Below are 19,104 nucleotides of genomic sequence, written 5' to 3' on the forward strand. Positions count from 1 at the left end.
GAGCACCCGAGTGAGTGGATAGAATCTGTCTGAAACTATGGCTCTGAGCACCTTGCAGTCAGCGCCACCTCCGGCCTGGCTACCTCTCTGTCTAAACAGTTTCCTCCTGAAACAGTATCACGGTTATCCACAAGCACTTCCTTCTGCCTAGCTGTGGGGCCACATTACGGGTCTGTCTAAACTTTCCATTCCTTCTCACACCTACAAAGTGAAGTCTCTGAAGGAGAAAAGGACACACACATCGTTGTCTGTGCCAGCCTCATCTAGCAGAGGCAAAGGGAAGGTCTGTGTCAGGCAACCAACAGGGGCCTGCTCACATCTCAAACAGGCCAGCAATGTCCCTTGGGCGTGGTGGGCGTGACCAGGTCATCCCCAGAGCCCCAGGCTAAGGAGCAGCAGTTTTCCCTGAACAGCCCTTCCTGGCCTGGATCAGAAGAAGCGGGGCAGCCACAGAGCATGCTGCCTACTGACACCCCCGCCACCCCCGCTGTTCCCACCACCCTTCTTCAGAGGCAGCAGAAGCCCGGTGAGTGCTCTGGACGTCGTCGGTGAGTGCAATCCCCAGACTCCCCCGCGTCAGCCCCATACCTGGCTCAACATGGCCACCCCAGAACCTCACGTGAGAAAGGCGGCTCTGCCTTCACTCAGGGGCCAAGGCCCGAGTGCATTGTGCCAATTGTGCCAATTTCGCCACACATCTGTTCCCCTGCCGTCTTAAATCTGTGGGGGAGGGAGGTTTTTTTCTCACCTGGGAGTTAGATGTAGCAAAACGCCTCATCTTTTTGGAAACGCTACGGTGCATTCACAGCTTCTAAGTTCCCATCGGCCGTTCAGATGCAGGACTCTCCCATCTCCTTTTTAAAAATCGAGTATTTATGAAACCCTTGGGATGGGGGAGGAGGGGAGGAGGGGAGGCAAAGACGGGGTGTGAGGATAGAAATGGAGAAGAGGGCAGGAGAGGCTAGAGAACGGTGTCAAAATGCAGTTAGATATGCAGCATCCGGACAGCCACAGTCTGTGACGACTTATTTTCTATTAAAAACAAACGTAGGGAAAAAAGAGCCCAGAGGTTCCCACTGCATAGAAACAGAGCAGGGTCGGGTCCAGGGAGGCCTCTTTCATTGGTCTGACCTCTAACCCATCGCTTTACTCTGAAGCTTCTCTCTCCAGACATGAAGAATCTTCTGGAACTTGAGGCCTCACCATCACTCTGCATTCAAGGCTCACTCGGCTCTCCTGGGCCCCCTGGGCCCCAGGTGGGTTCATCCTTCCAGGCCCCCATGCTGTGTCTTCCCACAGACAAAGAAACCTAATGGGCAGAGCCCCCCGTAGCCCGTAGCTCCCGCCCCTGTGGCCGACTTTTCTCCTGCAGAGGCTCTCCAGCTCCGGAGCCCAGAGGAGCCTCTGGTGAAGACTCCATGATAGATCTCAGGGTCTCCTATAGGATGCTGCCCATGTGGTAGCGGCTGTTGTTGTCACTATCACCAAATACAGATGTGACCATCCACATCGGACCTAAAGGTGCTCACGCTCAGTGCAGGAACGTGGCGGTCAGAGGGACTGGTTACCTGAGCTTTCCTGACTCTGGACTGCTCTAAGCAGCCCCTACCCAATGTAAAAGAGAAGAGTGAGGAACGAGCAAGTTGCTAGACAAAGAACTTTCCAGACAAACAGTGCACTACAGAGACCAGAGACCCCCATCCTGGGGCTGGCCTGCTGCCATGAGGGTTTTTTCGACTGCTCTGAGGCTCAGGTCCTCAGGGGAAGAGCATGTAGGGCCCTGTGCTGTCCTAGGCAGGAGGCATAGAAATCACCCCTCAGCTCCATGAACCTCCTGTGGCTTCCTAGTGTTAGGGGACTAAAAACTGAACTTTCTGCATGGAAGACAAAGTCCCACGAGTGGACCCTAGCTTGGATTGCTCCATCAGCTTGCACACACACCCCATCTTTGACTCTGCCGCTCTTCCTCACATACAATGTCTGCCTCTCTTCCTCTCATTCAGTGTTTGCTTTTCTTCCTCACATACATGGAGCTTCTTAGCCTCGGGTCCATGCATTCAGGGCCCCACTATTCTTCCTAACGTTTTTACCAACTCTTCTTAGTCACTCAAAAGTTGGTTTTAATGCTGCCTCCCTAGCATGGTGACACATAGCTCTAATTCCAGCACTCAGAGGAGGCTGAGGCAGGAGGATTACCATGAGTGTGAGATCACACTGAACTAAATAGTGAGTTCCAAGACTGCTTGGGCTACAGAATGAAACCATATCTTAGGAGATGGTAGGGAGGGAAGGAGAGGAATAGACAGGAGAAATTTTTTGCAATTATCACATCTAAATCCACGACATTGAATCTAGCCCCGTCTGGGTTTCTAACTCTGGTTTTATTTTCTGTGGCTGTTTCCAGGCTCTCAGGGCAGAGCTGAGGAATCTGGCAGACAGCAGATGTGATCCTCTAAGCCTAAGAGAATCATTCTCTGGCTTTGTAGAGGAAAGGTTACGATCCCATGTCTACAGGGACAGGGATATTGTTCACTGTGCTTCCCTGTCTACTCCACCTATGGGCTATAGCTAGCCTGTTCTCCATAAACATTTATTGACCCAGGTATGGTGACAGGCTTATAATCCCAGCACTTGCGAGGCTGAGGCAGAAGGAGTAGTCTGAGTTTAAGAGTAGTCTGCGCTACATGGTAAGAGACTCTGTTTCAAAAACAAAATAAACAAGGAAAGAAACAATACAAGCATCTTAAGAATGTTGTAATGAAAATGATTTTGAGCTCAGAGGCCAGAGGCCACCAAAAAGTGGCTGATGATCATCTGCACAGAGGCCGGATGAGAGTCCGCTAAGGTGGACTCTACATCCCCCCTGCAGTGCTCTTTTTTTTTTTTTTTTTTTTTTTTTGGTTTTTCGAGACAGGGTTTCTCTTGTGTAGCTTTGTGCCTTTTCCTGGAGCTCACTTGGTAGCCCAGGCTGGCCTCGAACTCACAGAGATCCGCCTGCCTCTGCCTCTGCCTCCCGAGTGCTGGGATTAAAGGCGTGTGGTCTTGATGCTCATGAGAACCAACAGAGCGTGTGGAAGGAATCCTCTTCTCAGCTCAGAACAGCAGTCCCACTCACACTAGTGCATCTCTGAGCTCCCACAAGGTCTTCTGAATCACATGGAGGCTCTGCTGCCCACTCACGGAGTCTGCGCAGCCACCTCAGTTCCCTTAGGACAGTGAATGCTGTTGCTACTAAAAGTGAGATCTCTAAGTCTGCAACTGACACCTTAGGAACTGGTTAGAAATGCAATCTCACTAGGTGATTAGCTTAGCCCTATAATCCCAGCACTCGGGAGGTGGAAGCAGAAAGATTACCTTGAGTTTGAAGCCAGCCTGAGCTGTATCATGAGTATCATCAGGCCAGCCAGGGCAAGACTTCCATCACAGGAAGGAAGGAAGGAGGGAAGGAAGGAAGGCGGGGAGGGGAATCTCACACTCTGCCCATCCCCCTTTATTCAATCAGAATCTGTATTTGTTTGGTGGGTGCCAAGCTCAATGATCTTGTAGAATAGTTCTAACCATTTCAAGAAATGGAAGGCTTGGCAGAATGAAGAAAACATAATTAAAACAACTTCCCAACTCCATTCCAAAACAGAAGGCAGGTAAACCAAAGGTGGTGTCTCCCAATTTTATCTTCACGGGATGACCCCTGGAGAACTTCAAACATGCTTAGTGCTTATTCTCTCACCAACTCCCACTGCCCCTGACAGTCACTTGATCGGTCTGGGTATAGCCTGAGCTTTGGAGGTTTTCAAAGCTCCTGGGGAAGTTGTAGTGTGATATCAGGGTTTGGAGAGAGCTCGCTTCCAACAGGCTTTGCCTTGTGTTGCTCACTTGCAGACAGCAGGGGACGGAGGAAGCTAAGGGACTTGAGAGGATTTCTCTCTGCCATCCCCAGGAATTTGGAAAACAGTCATCAACTGAACTTACCACAGATGTGTGAACAGAAAACAGTTGCTTCCGGCTGTGGATGTGCAAAACACTGGTGTTTTCACAGCCTCTGGCTGGAGCCACCCACCTCCTATGGCTGGCAATGGGACACAAACATGCGCCTTACTTTAATGAAAGCGGGGGAGGAGAGAATTGTCCAGCACTGAGACCCACAGCTCACTTGTGGGAATGCTTCGTTTTGTCTTCTTTACCTTGTTTGTTTGTTATTTGTAAGACAGGGTCTCAGGTGGTCCAGGTTGGCCATGAACTTGCTGGTGCAGCCAAGGCTGGCCTTGAACTCTCAATCCTCCTGCCTCCAGTTCCCAATTGCTGAGATTACAGGAGTGGGCCACTAAACCCTGCTCCTCCCTGGGAATATCGGAATCAGCTGCTTCTCTAGGCAAAACTTAACTTTCCCTCCTGCTGGGGCCCTGGGAAGCATGGTGCAGGCAGTGAAGGATCCCTGAGGCTGAGGAGCATCACAGTCTCCCCCAAGGGGCTTCTTCAAGACTCTGTGGTTGATCTTATCAAGCACTGAAGGATTCTAGGGAGGAAATCAAAATCCAGAGAGGGGCAACCATGGTGCCATGAAACCATGCTGAGAAAGCTCAGGAGGGAGATGAACAGAGGGGAGAGCATGTTCTGCAGGGGTGCCTGGACCCCCCCCCCCAGAGTCTGCCTGCTCTGTAAAGGTCCAGGGCCACAAGCCGCTACCACAAACCCTCCCCTGCAGTCTCGCCTTGGTTGGGCACAGCTTTCTTCACTTCTTATCTCGATTGTGTAGGGTCCACCCGGGCTTCCTGGCAGGACAGGACCAAAGGGAGAAAAGGTATGAGTCTCCGCTTTCTTAGTCCCACCCCGCCTTTGTAGCTACAGCTTGCTTTCTGGGGGTGCCACTGAGGATGCTCTGGTTGAGATATCAAAATATGTGCTCATTCTGTCTTAGCAGATGAGGAGGGCTCCCTGATGAAGGGCTGCAGCTGTAGTAGGGGGTGCTATTGGTGTGTCCTGCTTCAGGCCACTGGCATGGCAGACATGCTCTAACTGGTCAAGTGACCAGCTGACTGACCGAGCCACAGCCACGCCCTACTAAGCATTCTGACTCCAGAACTTCTCTTCCAAACAACCTTTGTTTATCTGTCTTCTCTATGCACAGGGGGATCTTGGCCGCCCAGGAAGGAAGGTATGACCCATGCTGCTCTGTTGGGCAATGGTGCTGCATGCATGCGTGTGTGTTCAGTGGCTACCAGTACCTGGTGGAGGGCTGGTGTTGCCATCCCTCTGGTGATGTCAGCATGCTTGCCTTTTCTGGCATCTGACAAACCTTCTAGAGGCTGCCGAGTCTGGCCACACTTCCTCAGCCTCACCCTGCCGTCCCCCCCCCCCCCCAGCAGAGAATTCTCCAAAGAGTGACACAAAATGACCTTCGCTATTTGATTAAACTGGAATAAAGTGCTTGAGCAGATGGGAATGAATGGCTTTGCTTTGGAAATTACCATGGCTCAGAGTGAACCAGCCACATGACATCATTAGCGTCAGAGAAAGAACCAGCAGGTGATGTCGCTGCAGTCAGTGAGTGCTGGCACTCAAGTTCTAGTCTTGACTGTTATTGAAGGAAGAGAAAATCTAGCTGAAAAGATGCCAGTGGCTTTATTACCCACAGAAGCCATAAACAGACTTTTGTAAGGTACAAATAACAAGGGCAGCCACGGCTCTGTGGCTGTTGTAGACTGCTGACCTGGGGAGGATCCTGTGGCTGGTCTATGCTCAGATGCGTCAAGGTCTGTGTTGATTAGTGATGTCTGCCATGGGCATGGGAAGAAAAAGTAGAGTGTACACACCAGCATCTGGCATTCCTGAGCTCTTGGCTGAACCTTTTGAATCCCTAGCTAACTGTAAAGTGATCCACCAAGTGTGGAGCCCAAGGTAGACCCCTTAATCTATGCTCTTGTCCTCTTTCACTTAGCTGAGGTGGGGCTCTCTGGAAGCAGAGACACAGACAAGTGAATAAATTGCAAAGGGAGCACTGTCAGGAGGAACCTGTAAAGAGGGGTGAAGGGGTCATGAGAAAGTGTGGCCAACTCCAGTAGCCTGAACTTGGGAGTGTGGATTGCCTGTCTGTTTGTCCTTCCTTGATACCTTGATGGTAAGAGATCTGGGATCTTGGCTGTAGGAAGGAAGGTTCATAAGTGACTGGGAAGCTCCAAAGCCCCAAGTGAACTTAAAGGTTTCAGGCTTTGGTAGAAGTCAACAGGGCAGCCACCGAGGGATGGCGCCTCAAGCAGGCAGAATGCCTGAGGGAGTTCCAGCAGCATCCACTGCTGCCCCCACACATCCCAGCTCACATCACGGGACAACCTTGTGGAAAACCCACAGGAAGCAAGGGTCAGTGCTACAGTGAACAGAGGTGACAAAAAATGGGAAACCAAGGAGTTTAGAACCCCCCGCCCACTGGTCTCTATTTCTTAAGAAGAATAAAACCTTGTTTGATAATATAATATGACACCAAAAACCTAACTCATACCTGTTTGCCACGGCATTTTTAGGCCCTCATTCTTTGGAGGGTAGGGATGGAGGTACAGGGGGACACACTTAGTGGCCTTATACCTTATCAGGACCCCAGATGTTCTTGACTGGAGGGAAGCATACCAAGGTATCTTGACTTTTGTTCTTGGTCTTTGAAGGGTAGACCTGGACCCCCAGGTGTTCCTGGCATGCCCGGACCCGTTGGCTGGCCAGGCCCTGAAGGACCCAGGGTAAGTATCTTATGTGTTGGGGCTCATGTGGGATCAGAACATGACGGGGAAGATGACGACCTCCTGGGTCCTGGCCAACAGTCAAGCACATGCATCTCTTCCTTGAGAGGGAGAAGAGCTGGAAGGGATCTCCCAGCCCTCGAGCATTTCCCCTTGACGTGGTCTGCAGACCGGGGTTAGTGCTGTGACTCTGCTCCTGTGGAGAAATGGGGGCTGTTCCCTTCTTTCCCAGGAGCCCCATTTCCCCATTTGTCCTGAGAATTAGTGTGCTAGTCTTTGCCTTCTCTGAGATGACCCAAAGGGAACCCAGGTCTGGGAAGCTATCCCGTCACGCTGATCTGGCAGGTGGAAAGTACGGAGTATTGGCAGCCTGGAAGGACGCAGATCCTACACCGAGCAAGGGGTCACCCCCTCCTCAGAGGGAGTATGCAAAGCAAACACACCCCCATCTTCCCTTGTTTCATGTTCTTGCTGCCTGTCACAGGATGCAGGGTACACAGGCCGTGACTTGGAAATTTGACCAGCAGAAGCCAGGGCAAGGAGAGCAAATATCCTCTGCTGCTCCACCTTCCTGGCTATGTCGGTGACACAGAAGTCCCTAGGAGATTTCTCTTTAAACCCACTGTATCCTGGCTGCAGAGACAGAGAGATGGCTCACAGTTAAGAGTGATGCTGCTCTCGCAGAGGCCTTGCGTTCAGTTCCCACCACCCACGTGGTGGCTCACAAGCATCTGTAACTCAGGTTCCAGGGGATCCGATGTCCTTTTCTGGCCTCTGCGGGTAGTAGGCATGTACATGGCACACATGCATACGTGCAGGCAGCTTTCAATTCACTGCATGGCCAGGCATGGTGGCTCGTACTCACAAACCCAGTACTCAGAAGTATTGGTGAAATTATTAAGGCAACTCCATGTAGTTAAAAAGTTTATTTTGTGGGGTAACTCACAAATGAAGGGATAGGTAACAGGGTCTGGGAAAGGTGTAGCGCAGTCTGGCGATGTTCTCTGGAGAACTCTGCTCGGTCTACCTCCAGCGTCCAGGGTCCAGGGTCCAAGAGAGCCAGAGCATCCGGATCTTGGGTCTTCAGGGTCCTCTCTTGGCCCTGCCTTGTAGGCGTGACAGTTACTGAAGCCTCAGTGGGGGGTTGGAACTTCCAGATCAAAGCCGGAATGGCTACCCACTACACAGAAGGCTGAGGTAGGATCACCAGGACTTAGAGGCTAGCCTGGGCTACAAAGTAAGTTCCAGACTGGCCTGAGCTAGAGTGAGATCCTAGCTCAGACAAACAAACAAACAAACAAACACACAAACAAACAAACATCCCAACTATAGAGAGCTAAGCTGTTTATCATGGTAGCCACATCGTATAGCTGTGAAGCCCTTGAAATGTGACTAATATAAATGAAGAACAGAAGGTTTCACTTTGCCTTCCCCAAGTTTTAATTTATAAAACTGTATTTAGGGATGGGGAGAGAGTGGAGATGGCAACCTGAGTTCCATCCCTGGAACCCACATGGTGGGAGGAGAGAACCAACTTCCAGAAGTGGTCCTCTGACCTCCATATATGTGCTGTGGTACACACACACACACACACACACACACACACACACACACACACACACACACAATGAAATGTAGTTTTAAATCTTATTATTTTACAATGATCACATGTTGAAGTGACAATTAGATTAAATGAAAGTAAAGTACTGGCAAAATTAATTTCACTTGCTTAGTTTTACATTTAAGGTAACTTATAAAGATATTTAAAATTCAGAATATGCAGCCAGGCATTGTGGTACATTTCCTATAATCCTAGCACTCAACGGTAGAGGCAAGAGCATCCGTTCAAGGCCATCTTCACCTAAATTTGAGACCAGCCAGGGATACATGAGATCCTGCCTTAAAAAACAAAACAATAACAACAACAAACCAAAAACAGATAAAACAAAACAAAGAAAAAAGCCAAATAAACAAAACCCAAAAACCCCACAAATTAATCCCCCCATCAGCATATAGTTGACTTTATATCTCTCCTAATCAGAGGTGTCATGCAGTTTTGTAGTAGAGAATGCTTGAGATTCAAGTTTATTCTGAGGCACAACAGAGCCCACCCTACTTGTTAACCCCCCCCTCCTGTTCATCTATCCAGAGGCTGATTGTTCCCTCTGCTTGGCTTCAAACTGAGGGTGAGAGTATAATGAGATGTCTGAAAGGCCCTCCCTATACATAAAGCAAATCAGGCAAAGAATTTGTATGTGTGGCAAGCCTATTTTCTGAGGCCCTCATGCTGTCTCCCCGCCCTCTCACAATCCTTTCCAGGAAAAGATCAAACATCACCATTTACAGCTTCTTAGTGAGTATTTAGTTTGGTGATCGGTATCATCTTGGGCATTTTCGTTCTCTATTTAATCTCAACAACCACATTGAAAGGTGGAGAGTGGAGCCCTGGGAGGAGGCAAAGGGGCATATGGGACCTCAAGTTTACAACCCAGACCCAACACCCTGGTTCCATGCCAGTTTTTCCCAAAACCCCTGTTTCTGTTTCTCTAAGAAATATCACTGTGGTCCTTCTTTTCCATCTTCTAATTGCCACAGGGTGAAAAAGGTGACCTGGGTGTGATGGGCTTGCCAGGGTCAAGAGGACCAATGGGCTCTAAGGTCAGTGTGTGATCCAGATGGACATTCCCAGGCCTTCTCACTATGACTGGGGAGCAGCAGTTGTCTACAAAGATGGGGAGGGCAGGACTGGGGGACTGCCACCCTGTGCTGGGGAGCCCTTTGGGGGACATCATGCCCTGGGGTGCAGGGACATGGGGATCCTGTTCCTTTTGTTCTCTTTGGCTATCATGGTTTTGCCTCCAGATTAGGCTTTTGAGGGATGAGAAAAGCTACATTTTTTTAGGCATAGTATAAACACAAGCCTCCCAGACATCTTCCTGTTTATGCCTACATGCCTCTTAAAACTCAGAGTAGAGTGCAGAGACAGCATACTCCAGGAGTCCTTCCATTCTTACAGCACCCCCCCCCCCCCGCCCACCTCCTCTGCTGTCTTGGGGACTGATTATAAACAGTCTGCTTTCTTTTAGGGCTTCCCTGGATCCAGAGGGGAAAAGGTCAGTCCGTGTCTCTCCTGGCATCCCAGATCCTGGTCTGGGCACAGCTCTGGAGTTGGTGGTGGGTGGCATCCCACATCCTGGTCTGGACACAGCTCTGGAGTTGGGGGTGGGTGGAAGACAGGCCCAGCTCTCTCTTCAGATATCAACTGCAGCCATCATTCCAGGCTACTCTGTCCTTCATTGTGTATGGGCTGAGAGAGAAGAGGGGCCTCCTGAGGCAGGGCAATTCTGGTAAAAAAAAAAAGACCTCCCAGTGAGGTTCCTGCCCCCAACAGGGAGCCGGGAAACCAAGGAGAGCCAGGTAGGGAGTTATCCTCAGTCAGCATAGGGTGCTGGAAGAGGGGACTTAGCCTTGGGCCAGGTTTCTATCACACAGCCTTCTTTTCTACTAAAATAAAACAAACACCAACAGGCACCTGCCGACACATGCCCTGTGAGATGAGAGGGTCTGAGACCCAGAACTTTCTGTTTCCCTTTACTAACTAACATTAAGAGGTCTTAGCGGGGTCTAACCAGAAAGCATGCCTTGACTGGGCAAGCTACCTATTATCTGAGCCTAGAGCTTTGTCAAAATGAAGGTGTTGGCCTAGGGAGCTTATCAGTTTGAAATGCTCCTATCCCAACCCCCCTACATAAACACACAAGTGCAATATTAGTGCATTGACCCCCCTCTTTTGGTTTTCTCGTAGGGATCCAGAGGTGAAAGGGGTGACTTGGGTCCCAAAGGAGAAAAGGTAATGGCAAGTCTGTACAAGTGATGTGCTGAATAGAAGTGGGAGCTCGCCCACCTGTGGATTGAGGGATGGCCATCATAAAAATGGCTGACCAAATCTATCCACAGCCAGTTCCAAGTGGCATTTCAAAACAGTCACAGCATTTGTTGTTCTTTTCACAGGGTTTCCCTGGATTTCCTGGAATGCTGGGGCAGAAAGTGAGTGTCTAGAAGTAGAGATGACAGACCTCAGGTCCCACAAACAGGAAATGGAGCCTCCTTTTGGTCCTTCAGGCAGAAACATTGATTTTGACTGTGGAAAGTTCCAGTTTGAGATGGGGACCAAGTTGTCTTCTCCACTGGGAGAGGGTATCAGGGAGGTCTGAGGTCAACCTCCAGTTGAGTGGGAAAGGCTATTCCCACTCTCTCCATACACAGCATGGAGAGAGGCCCCTCTTTGCTTTTCCTACCTCCTGGAGCTCAATGGCAAGATTCAAAAGCCGGAAGTTTTGTGAGGAGCGACTCCAATCTCCTATCTGAGCCACAGTGGTCAAGACCCCTCATATCCCTCAGACCCTGCAGCAAATTCACTCTTAACCACTGGACTTTCTTTGCAAGGCTTGGCAACAGCCTTTTCTTGTGTCTCCTCAGAAATGTCAGATGTCAAAGGCCTCAAAGGCAGGCATTGGGCCTGTTAGACACTGGCTTATTTGAGTTGGCTTAGAAATGTGCCCACTTGACTGATGGATGAAGCCTGGATTTGTTTGATTTAGTTTCACTGTTGCCTGAACACTCAATACAGTCTTCAAGGGTAGCAAACACTGTTGGATAGACATAGGATTATTATAAATAGGTGACAACTATTTTATTTAACTAGTGAGATATTCAGTATCTCACTTGGGACAGGCCCAATTTTAAAAGGTGACAGTTTTAGGTGTTAAAGAAAAACTATTCAGGGCCGGAGAGATGGCTCAGCAGTTAAGAGCACTAGCTGCTCTTCCAGAGGACCTGAGTTAAATTCCCAGCACCCACATGGTGGCTCACAACCATCTGTAATGAGATCTGGTGCCCTCTCCTGGCATGCAGGTATATATGCAAGAAGAACATTGTATACATAATAAATAAATAGATCTTTAAAATATCATTCAGTAAATAACCATGGAGTGATATATTGATATAACAATAGACTGACAGATTTGGGGACACTTTTACTTAGGTTTAGGATCTAGAATAAGGCTGGGTGTTGAATGAGGGAAGATGCCATGCATATATGACCGTGTAGAACGGCTCCCAACCTGACATGGAAACACTGGGTCCTTATATTATAAGACATTAACCATGTAAAACAGCCCCTGACGTGATAGTGCTGGATCCTCAATGCTGTAAGTTACTGACCATGCTGAACAGTTCCTGAGCTAACATGAAAATACTGGGTCTTCATGATATAAAGCATTGACTGTGTAGGACAGCCCCTAAGCTGTCTTGGTTACTTTTCTATTGCTGTGATAAGATACCATAACCAAGACAAGTTATGAAAGAGTGTTTCAAAAGCTTAAGTCCATGATAGGGGAGGGAAAACATGGCATCAATAGCTGAGAACTTCCATCTAGATCCACAAATGAGAGAGAGAGAGAGAGAGAGAGAGAGAGAGAGAGAGAGAGAGAGAGACAGAGACAGAGACAGAGACAGAGACAGAGACTCACTGACATGGCACAAATCTTTTGAAACACAAAGCCCAACCCCAGTGACACACCTCTGCCAACAAGGCCACACCTCCTAATTCTCTAGTATATGCAAGAAGAACATTGTATACATAATAAATAAACAGTTCTACCTACTGGTAACCAAACAATCAAATACATGAGCCTATGGGGGTCGTTCTCATTCAAACTGCCACCTAAGCTAGCATGGTAATGCTGGATCTTCATGTTGTAATATATTGACATTGGAAAGTGTTATCTTTACCTAGGTCACAAACTGAAATTCTTTTTTTTTTTTTTTTTGGTTTTTCGAGACAGGGTTTCTCTGTGTAGCTTTGCGCCTCTCCTGGAACTCATTTTGTAGCCCAGGCTGGCCTTGAACTCACAGAGATCCACCTACCTCTGCCTCCCGAGTGCTGAGATTAAAGGCATGCGCCACCACTGCCCCTGAAATTCTTAAATAGGAAAACAAGTGTTTTCTTAGTATTTTTTACTTCTTTTTAAACATTCACTTTGAAGTGCTACTTCCTAAAGTGTAACATTTTTATTGGGCAGTACCCAGTCATCAGGACATGATGAAGTACTTTCAGTCATTATGCAAGTCACTGTGTGACTTATCCTTACCTTAACATGTCAGAAACTCAATTCCTGCTATCCTAGATGGGATGCTACATTTTAAAAATAGAGTAATTATATAAACAAATTAAAGTAAACCTCAAAAGAGAAGTGAGTCCCTTAAAATATTTGGTCTAGGTTTCCATTCCCTGCAACAGTGACCATCAAAGACTCATACATCACTGTAAAATTAAATATGACAGTTTCCCTGGCTTCTGCACCGTTTCCTAGACTTGGCAACAGGAGCTATCTCCTCCTTTCATAGCAGGCTGTTTTAAGACAGAGCTGATATGATAACCATAATTAGGTCTTAGGAGAGAAATTAGATCAAGAAATTATGGGCTGCTTCTAGTTCATAAAGAGAAGGGCCACACTTCCTTCTGACATTCTCTTTTTAAAAATTCATATATTTTTTAATGGTGATGTTTTCTCCTAGCCAAGCAAGACATGCCCTGGGCCTCTTTAAGCAGCCCTGGGGGAATTGTGGAACATCTCCACGGCCCATTGACCCATCATACTCTCACCACTGAGCATCCTGAAGGACAACATGGTCGAAAGACTACATGGACTCCAGAAAAATTCTTTTTTAAAGATTGATTTTTAATTGTATGTATGTGTGTGTCTATGTGTGGGTATGTGCACATAAGTGTCAATGCCTGTGGCAGTTGGAGGTCTTGGATACCCTTGGAGTTGAAAGTTTTTTGACCATTCACTGCCTGGAGTTGTAGGCAGTGTGAGCTACCTGATACAGGTGCTAGGAACTCAACTTGGGTCCTCTGGAAAGCCAGTAAGTGTTCTTAACTGCTGAGGGAGTTGAGGAGAGACAGTCTTCCTGTTGCTGGGCTGAAAGGTGAGTTTGGGCTTGATCCTCACCATCCATAGATATCCTCTGGAATTTTCCAGCCTTAAAAGGATCCTGGGTGTCTGTTACTACCTCTGAGCGGCTAGGGTAGTCCATCATGGGCACTGGCTACTGATAAGTAAAAACTTCCTGGTAGCAATCGCTGCACTGACGGTGTTGGGGGTGCAGTTTGGGATGCAGGGCAATTGCATGAAGTAGAAATGATGTGCCCCATGGGCCCATAATCCCCAGAAGCAGTAAGTGGGACAGGAATCCTAGACAGGCAAAAGTAAGGAAAAGCTAAGATGGAGGGAAGAAATGTATTTGTGTGTGTGTGTGTGTGTGTGTGTGTGTGTGTGTGTGTATGTGTGACAGTCTGAGAAATAAGTTTTGAGGAAGGTTGCCCTTGAACTATGAAAACATTATTTTCAATTAGGAATGTAATTTACATTGTTTTCCTTATTTTAATAGTATTTTTATGGTGACTCTTTGAACACAAACTTGAAACACCTCTCCCCACAGGAAGGGTTTTCATCTGAGCTGGGCACAGTGACACATTGCTGTGACCCTGGCACCAGAGAGGTGGAGCAAAAGGATTCAGGGTGGTTTTCAGCCACATAGAGAGGTGGAGGCCAGCTTGAGCTGCAGGAGACCCTATCTCAAAAATGAGTGTTGTCTGAATAGGTAGAAGTGAGCTGGAACTCAAAATAATACTTCCTAAAGTGTGGAGAACTGCCAGAGTGGTGCACACCTTTAATCCCGGCACTCAGGAGGCAGAGGCAGTTGGATGTCTAGGAATTCCAGGCTAGCCTGGCCTACATATCAAATTCTAGGCCAGTCAGGGCAATATAGTGAGACCCTATCTCAAAAACAAAACAAAACAAAACAAAACAAAAAAAGTGGAGAGCTATATAATCCTACATAAACCCTACAAAATACCAAACATTACAGTGGACAAGACTGTTCCCAAACATTAAAAAAAAAAAAAAAAAACCAAACCAACCCCCCCCCAAAAAATAAATAAAACCCCACTCATATGTGTGAGTTTGTACTAAAAACAAAACACAACAAACCATTACACAAATTTTCAATTAGACAAGAAAGCCTTTTCCCAGTCTGTAGTGACACAGACAGACATGTGTGACTGAAGTGCAGAAACCACCGCTGACCGCTGTGGACAGGGCGTCTCTCTCTCTCTGACCACCAGAGCACCAAGTGCTCTTCAGCACCGAGTCACACCCTCGGGGTGCCTTCTTTCTTCCCTGTTCCTTGGATATGAGCTCACCAGTCTCCCATGCTCCCAGGACAGCCTACCTGGGAAAGACAGAGGATGAAGAGGAGGCCTTGGGGGCCAGTGATGGGAGAGACCAGCATAGACACGCCCACTCTTTCTCTTTCTTCTCTCCAGGGTGAAATGGGTCCAAAGGGAGAACCTGGGCTTGCAGGACATCGAGGCCCCACCGGGAGACCAGGAAAACGAGGCAAGCAGGTAAGGATCCCAGGGTTTACCTCACTGAGGGCATACAGATGTGTGGAGAAGCATGCAAGGGTCATCTAGAGCTATTCCACAGCCTTGGATTCAAGCATCCTCAGGGCGAGTGGACAGAGCAGCCTCACTACTGATGTTTAGGCTTCTCCTGGCTAGCCATGGTTCAAGGTTAAGGGCTCCACTCAAGGTCAGAAGCAAGAGTGGCTCTAGTTCATAGGAACGCGTATATCTTAAACGAAGCAACTAGGAATGATCATTCTGCAGAAAATCTGCTCTTTGCCTCAGTATACTGGGTGTAAATTGAGTTTTAGAGACCAGCCTATGCCTGTCCTTGTGGCTAACAGGTCTTTTGAACTTCAGTGACAGTTTTCACTGCACAAACCCCTAATTTGGAAGTGATCCTCTTCATTGGGTTTGTTAAGAGCTTAGGGCAATCATTTGCTCTGAGCCTCCTGGTCAGCAGGGAAAGCCAGGTTATGGAACTGGGAAAGGAAGGAGCGGGGCTCACTTTTCTGGACTGGTTTTGAAGCCTGCACTAAATGGCCACAGGAAAACTAGCATTTTCGATAATGTACAGATACACCTGAGAGAAGTGCCATGTTACTTTTTGTTTTGTTTTTGTTTTTTGTTTGTTTGTTTTAAGACAGGGTCTCATTATGTAACCCAGGATGGCCTTGGTCTTACTACATGTGCATTATTATCATCATCATCATCGTCATCATCATGATGTTTGTTGCCTTTTTTATTTCAAATAGATATTTGAAATCCAGCTTTATTTAGGGGCCGGGGCAATGGCTCAGTAGGTAAATTGCTTCCTGTGTAAGTATGAGGACTGAGTTGATCCCCAGCACTCACGTGAAGAGTGCTGTGTGGCAGCGCACACTCGTAATCCTAGTACTAGGGAGGCAGAGTCCCAGCCACTCTAGATGAATCCACGAGCTGCAGGTTCAGAGGGAGACCTTGTCTCAAAATAAGGTGGAGAACAATTGAGAAAGATACCTGATGTTGACCTTTGGCTTCAGCTTGCACACCGACAGATACAAGTCAGTTTATGTAAATAATACCAATATTTGAAAATTAATATTTATTAATTTGTATACTTATATATACTTTTTAATGTTAATGATTGTTAGTATGTTAGAAGAAGAATGTCATTTTTGAGCATATATGTAAAACTTTCTATTTTTAATTATTATATTTTATAGGGTACACTGTGATATATGTACATATATACCTACATTGTGGAGTGATCAAGTCAGGTTAATAGATACATCTATCACTTCAGATATTTGCTGTTTTTGTCATGAGAATATCTGAAATCATCTATCCCACTAGTGGCCTTTTTATCTCCATTCTGTTGGTGGTTATGGTTTGATCTGGGTATTATATCTTTCCATAATTCATTATTTCACTTTAAAATTTCCTTGTTTATTCATTTATTGTTGTTGCTTTCAGATAGAGTCTCATGTAGCCCAGGCTGGCCTCAAACTCTGCTTCCACCTCAGACATGCTGAGGTTACATGTAGTTCAGGGCTATTTCTTTTATGTCTACTGTGTAGTTATTTTGTCGTTCACTTCACAATGTGTAGCTCCTCATTGTTGCAGATATTAATACATTTTAAACATCTTCTAAGAATACACACATCATTTTTTAATAAACAAGGAAGCAATAGCTTGCTTGGAGGAGAGGCTTGCCTGGGTCATTTGAAATGCTGAAAGGAGGGCATCTTTGGCAACAAAGCCTTTTCCTTGTGCTGGTGTGAGGACACTCAGACTTCAGTTTATGTCGGCATCTCCGAGGCATTTACTGAACACAGATTCTCCACCAGCTACAGTGGCTGCACCTCCAGGTCTGCCTCTGAATGCACCCCCTGGATAATTCAGTTCAGTGACACCTGCCATAAAGATATGGCACTTTCTGTCCAATTACCAATTAAGCCAGACTCCTCTACTTTTGGTGTCAGAGTCAAGGAGTGTTTCCAGCTCCTTCAAGCCATGCACTTCCTGTGCTCAGAGCCAGCTGGCCTGGCTGTTAGGAAAACAAGCTTTACTGGCTATATTAAGCAGGTGTGACTTCCTTTGCCATTCTGGGACCCATCTTGGTTATCATGTGGAATGCTTCAGCCTGGCCTGAGGATTAACAGCCTCCTCTGTGAGGGCAGAATTGGGAACAGACTAACCTCATGGGTCCCCTGGGACAAGTTTAGAACTCCTCTAGTATTATGGAGAAGACCCCTAGGGCCATGTTGGTAGGGCAGTACCTCATAGAGTCAGTATATGATTGGAAATGGAGTATCTTGAGGTGTGACTCTCTTTAAGCAATCAGGACTTCTTAGGTGTAAGGGACATTGGGCTTGGACATCTGTCATCTCGTTGACCATCATGGTTGATCTAGATGGTCTGGCTGTTGAGAGGGAGCTCACTGCTCCGTGCGTCTCTTCCAAAGCTGTACGATTGGATAGAGATGACCTTCTCCGATAATAAAGGACTGTCCTTTGGTTAAGAGTATATAAGTAGTCATGGTCCCAGCTAGAATCTCCAAAATGCTCTCAGAAAATCGAACATGTTTCTCCATGGGAGAAGATGAAGCCTGGCTAGCCACTAGGACAGTCAGCTTGTCTTCACTCTTCACAAACCACATTTTCACTTCTGCCATCTTTGTTAGCCTCACAGTGAACCTGGGTAGCTCTGTATGTACTGGCTCTACTTTAGAGAAGAGAAGACCAAGGCATAAAGCAATGACACGATTTATCCAGCCTCACTGTCAAGGTAAACTATCTTGACTGACAGATCGTCAAAACTCCCTCCCCATGTGCTGCCAACTTCCTCTCCTTCATTTGGTCTGAGGAGAGAAGATGCACACGGCGGATTCTAGCCCTCATGGAACTTATGTCTCGTGGGGAGACAGTGATGAAGTGACCACACAATAATCTATGATCAGTGATCCAAAATAAATAGGAAGAGCCATGGGTGTGTGTTTAAACTAACAGCAATCCCTCTGCCTCAGCCTGTTGAGTGTTGTGATGACAGGCATGCACTTTAACTCCCAGCTTGAAAAAGAAAGTGTTGAGAGAATGCAGTGAGGAACACCAGTACAGCCTGGGAGATCAAGGAAGATCTTGTTCTTGGACATCGGAGCTGAAAACTGAAGGCAGAGGGGGCATAAAGAGGAGTTTGGGGTGCAAAGATAATCTTTTCTTGAGAAGTGCGAGAAGAATCATGGTGTTTTTGACTAAGAGCAAAAACAAACAAACAAGCAAACAAACAAACTCTGGCTGTCATGGTGGTGCCCATCTTTAATCTCAGCACTCAGGAGGCAGAGGCAAGTAGATCTCTGTGAGTTCAAGGCCAACCTGGTCTACAAAGTCCCAGGATAGTTAGGGCTGTTACACAGAGAAATCCTGTCTCAAACAACAACAACAACAGCAGCAACAACAAAAAACAAAACAAACAAACACTCTGACTCAAGGTTGAAGAGCAGGGCCATGTCTCGCTTCTTGGGCTCAGTAAGGAACTGGGTCTCTACCAAGAGAGCAATGGGGAGTCTGTGGGTAGAAAGTTCTGATAGAATGAAAGTAATCCTAACAGGTAGATGAAAGCTTAAATTATAGGTCTACCTCAGCTACCTCAACACTAGAACATTGCACAAATACCCTGAGACTCCATTTCCTAACTCATGCCAGGGGATGAGGTGGATTGTTTCTATTGTCCTGTGCCATGTTTCTAGAACAGAGTGAGGACTTAATGAGGTCTTCAAACTTGCATAGATCACTTGCTCTGTCCCTCTCACAGGCTGCGTGCTGGAGACCAGGTATATCCCACCATGAGTTTTTGCTTGTCTGAGCTAGGTGGTCTCTGATTTAGAGGTAAGTGGGGAAGGAACTTTGTCATGCCATCATAGCACAA

General features: G+C 47.1%; 1 protein-coding gene across 2 annotated transcripts in view; it reads left to right on the top strand.

Annotated features, from left to right (window-relative positions):
- Nucleotides 1-19,104, top strand: part of Colq (collagen like tail subunit of asymmetric acetylcholinesterase) — a 55,780-nt gene that overhangs the window by 23,812 nt on the left and 12,864 nt on the right. For both annotated transcript variants that reach the window (XM_028891290.2, XM_028891291.2), the window contains exons 2-11: nt 414-526; nt 1,158-1,256; nt 4,754-4,798; nt 5,126-5,152; nt 6,654-6,725; nt 9,321-9,383; nt 9,812-9,838; nt 10,531-10,575; nt 10,737-10,772; nt 15,118-15,198. In XM_028891290.2, the coding sequence (XP_028747123.1) occupies nt 414-526; nt 1,158-1,256; nt 4,754-4,798; nt 5,126-5,152; nt 6,654-6,725; nt 9,321-9,383; nt 9,812-9,838; nt 10,531-10,575; nt 10,737-10,772; nt 15,118-15,198 (608 nt within the window). The remainder of the gene's footprint in view (nt 1-413; nt 527-1,157; nt 1,257-4,753; nt 4,799-5,125; nt 5,153-6,653; nt 6,726-9,320; nt 9,384-9,811; nt 9,839-10,530; nt 10,576-10,736; nt 10,773-15,117; nt 15,199-19,104) is intronic.

Source organism: Peromyscus leucopus, chromosome 9, assembly GCF_004664715.2.
Source record: "Peromyscus leucopus breed LL Stock chromosome 9, UCI_PerLeu_2.1, whole genome shotgun sequence".
Lineage (NCBI taxonomy): Eukaryota > Metazoa > Chordata > Mammalia > Rodentia > Cricetidae > Peromyscus > Peromyscus leucopus.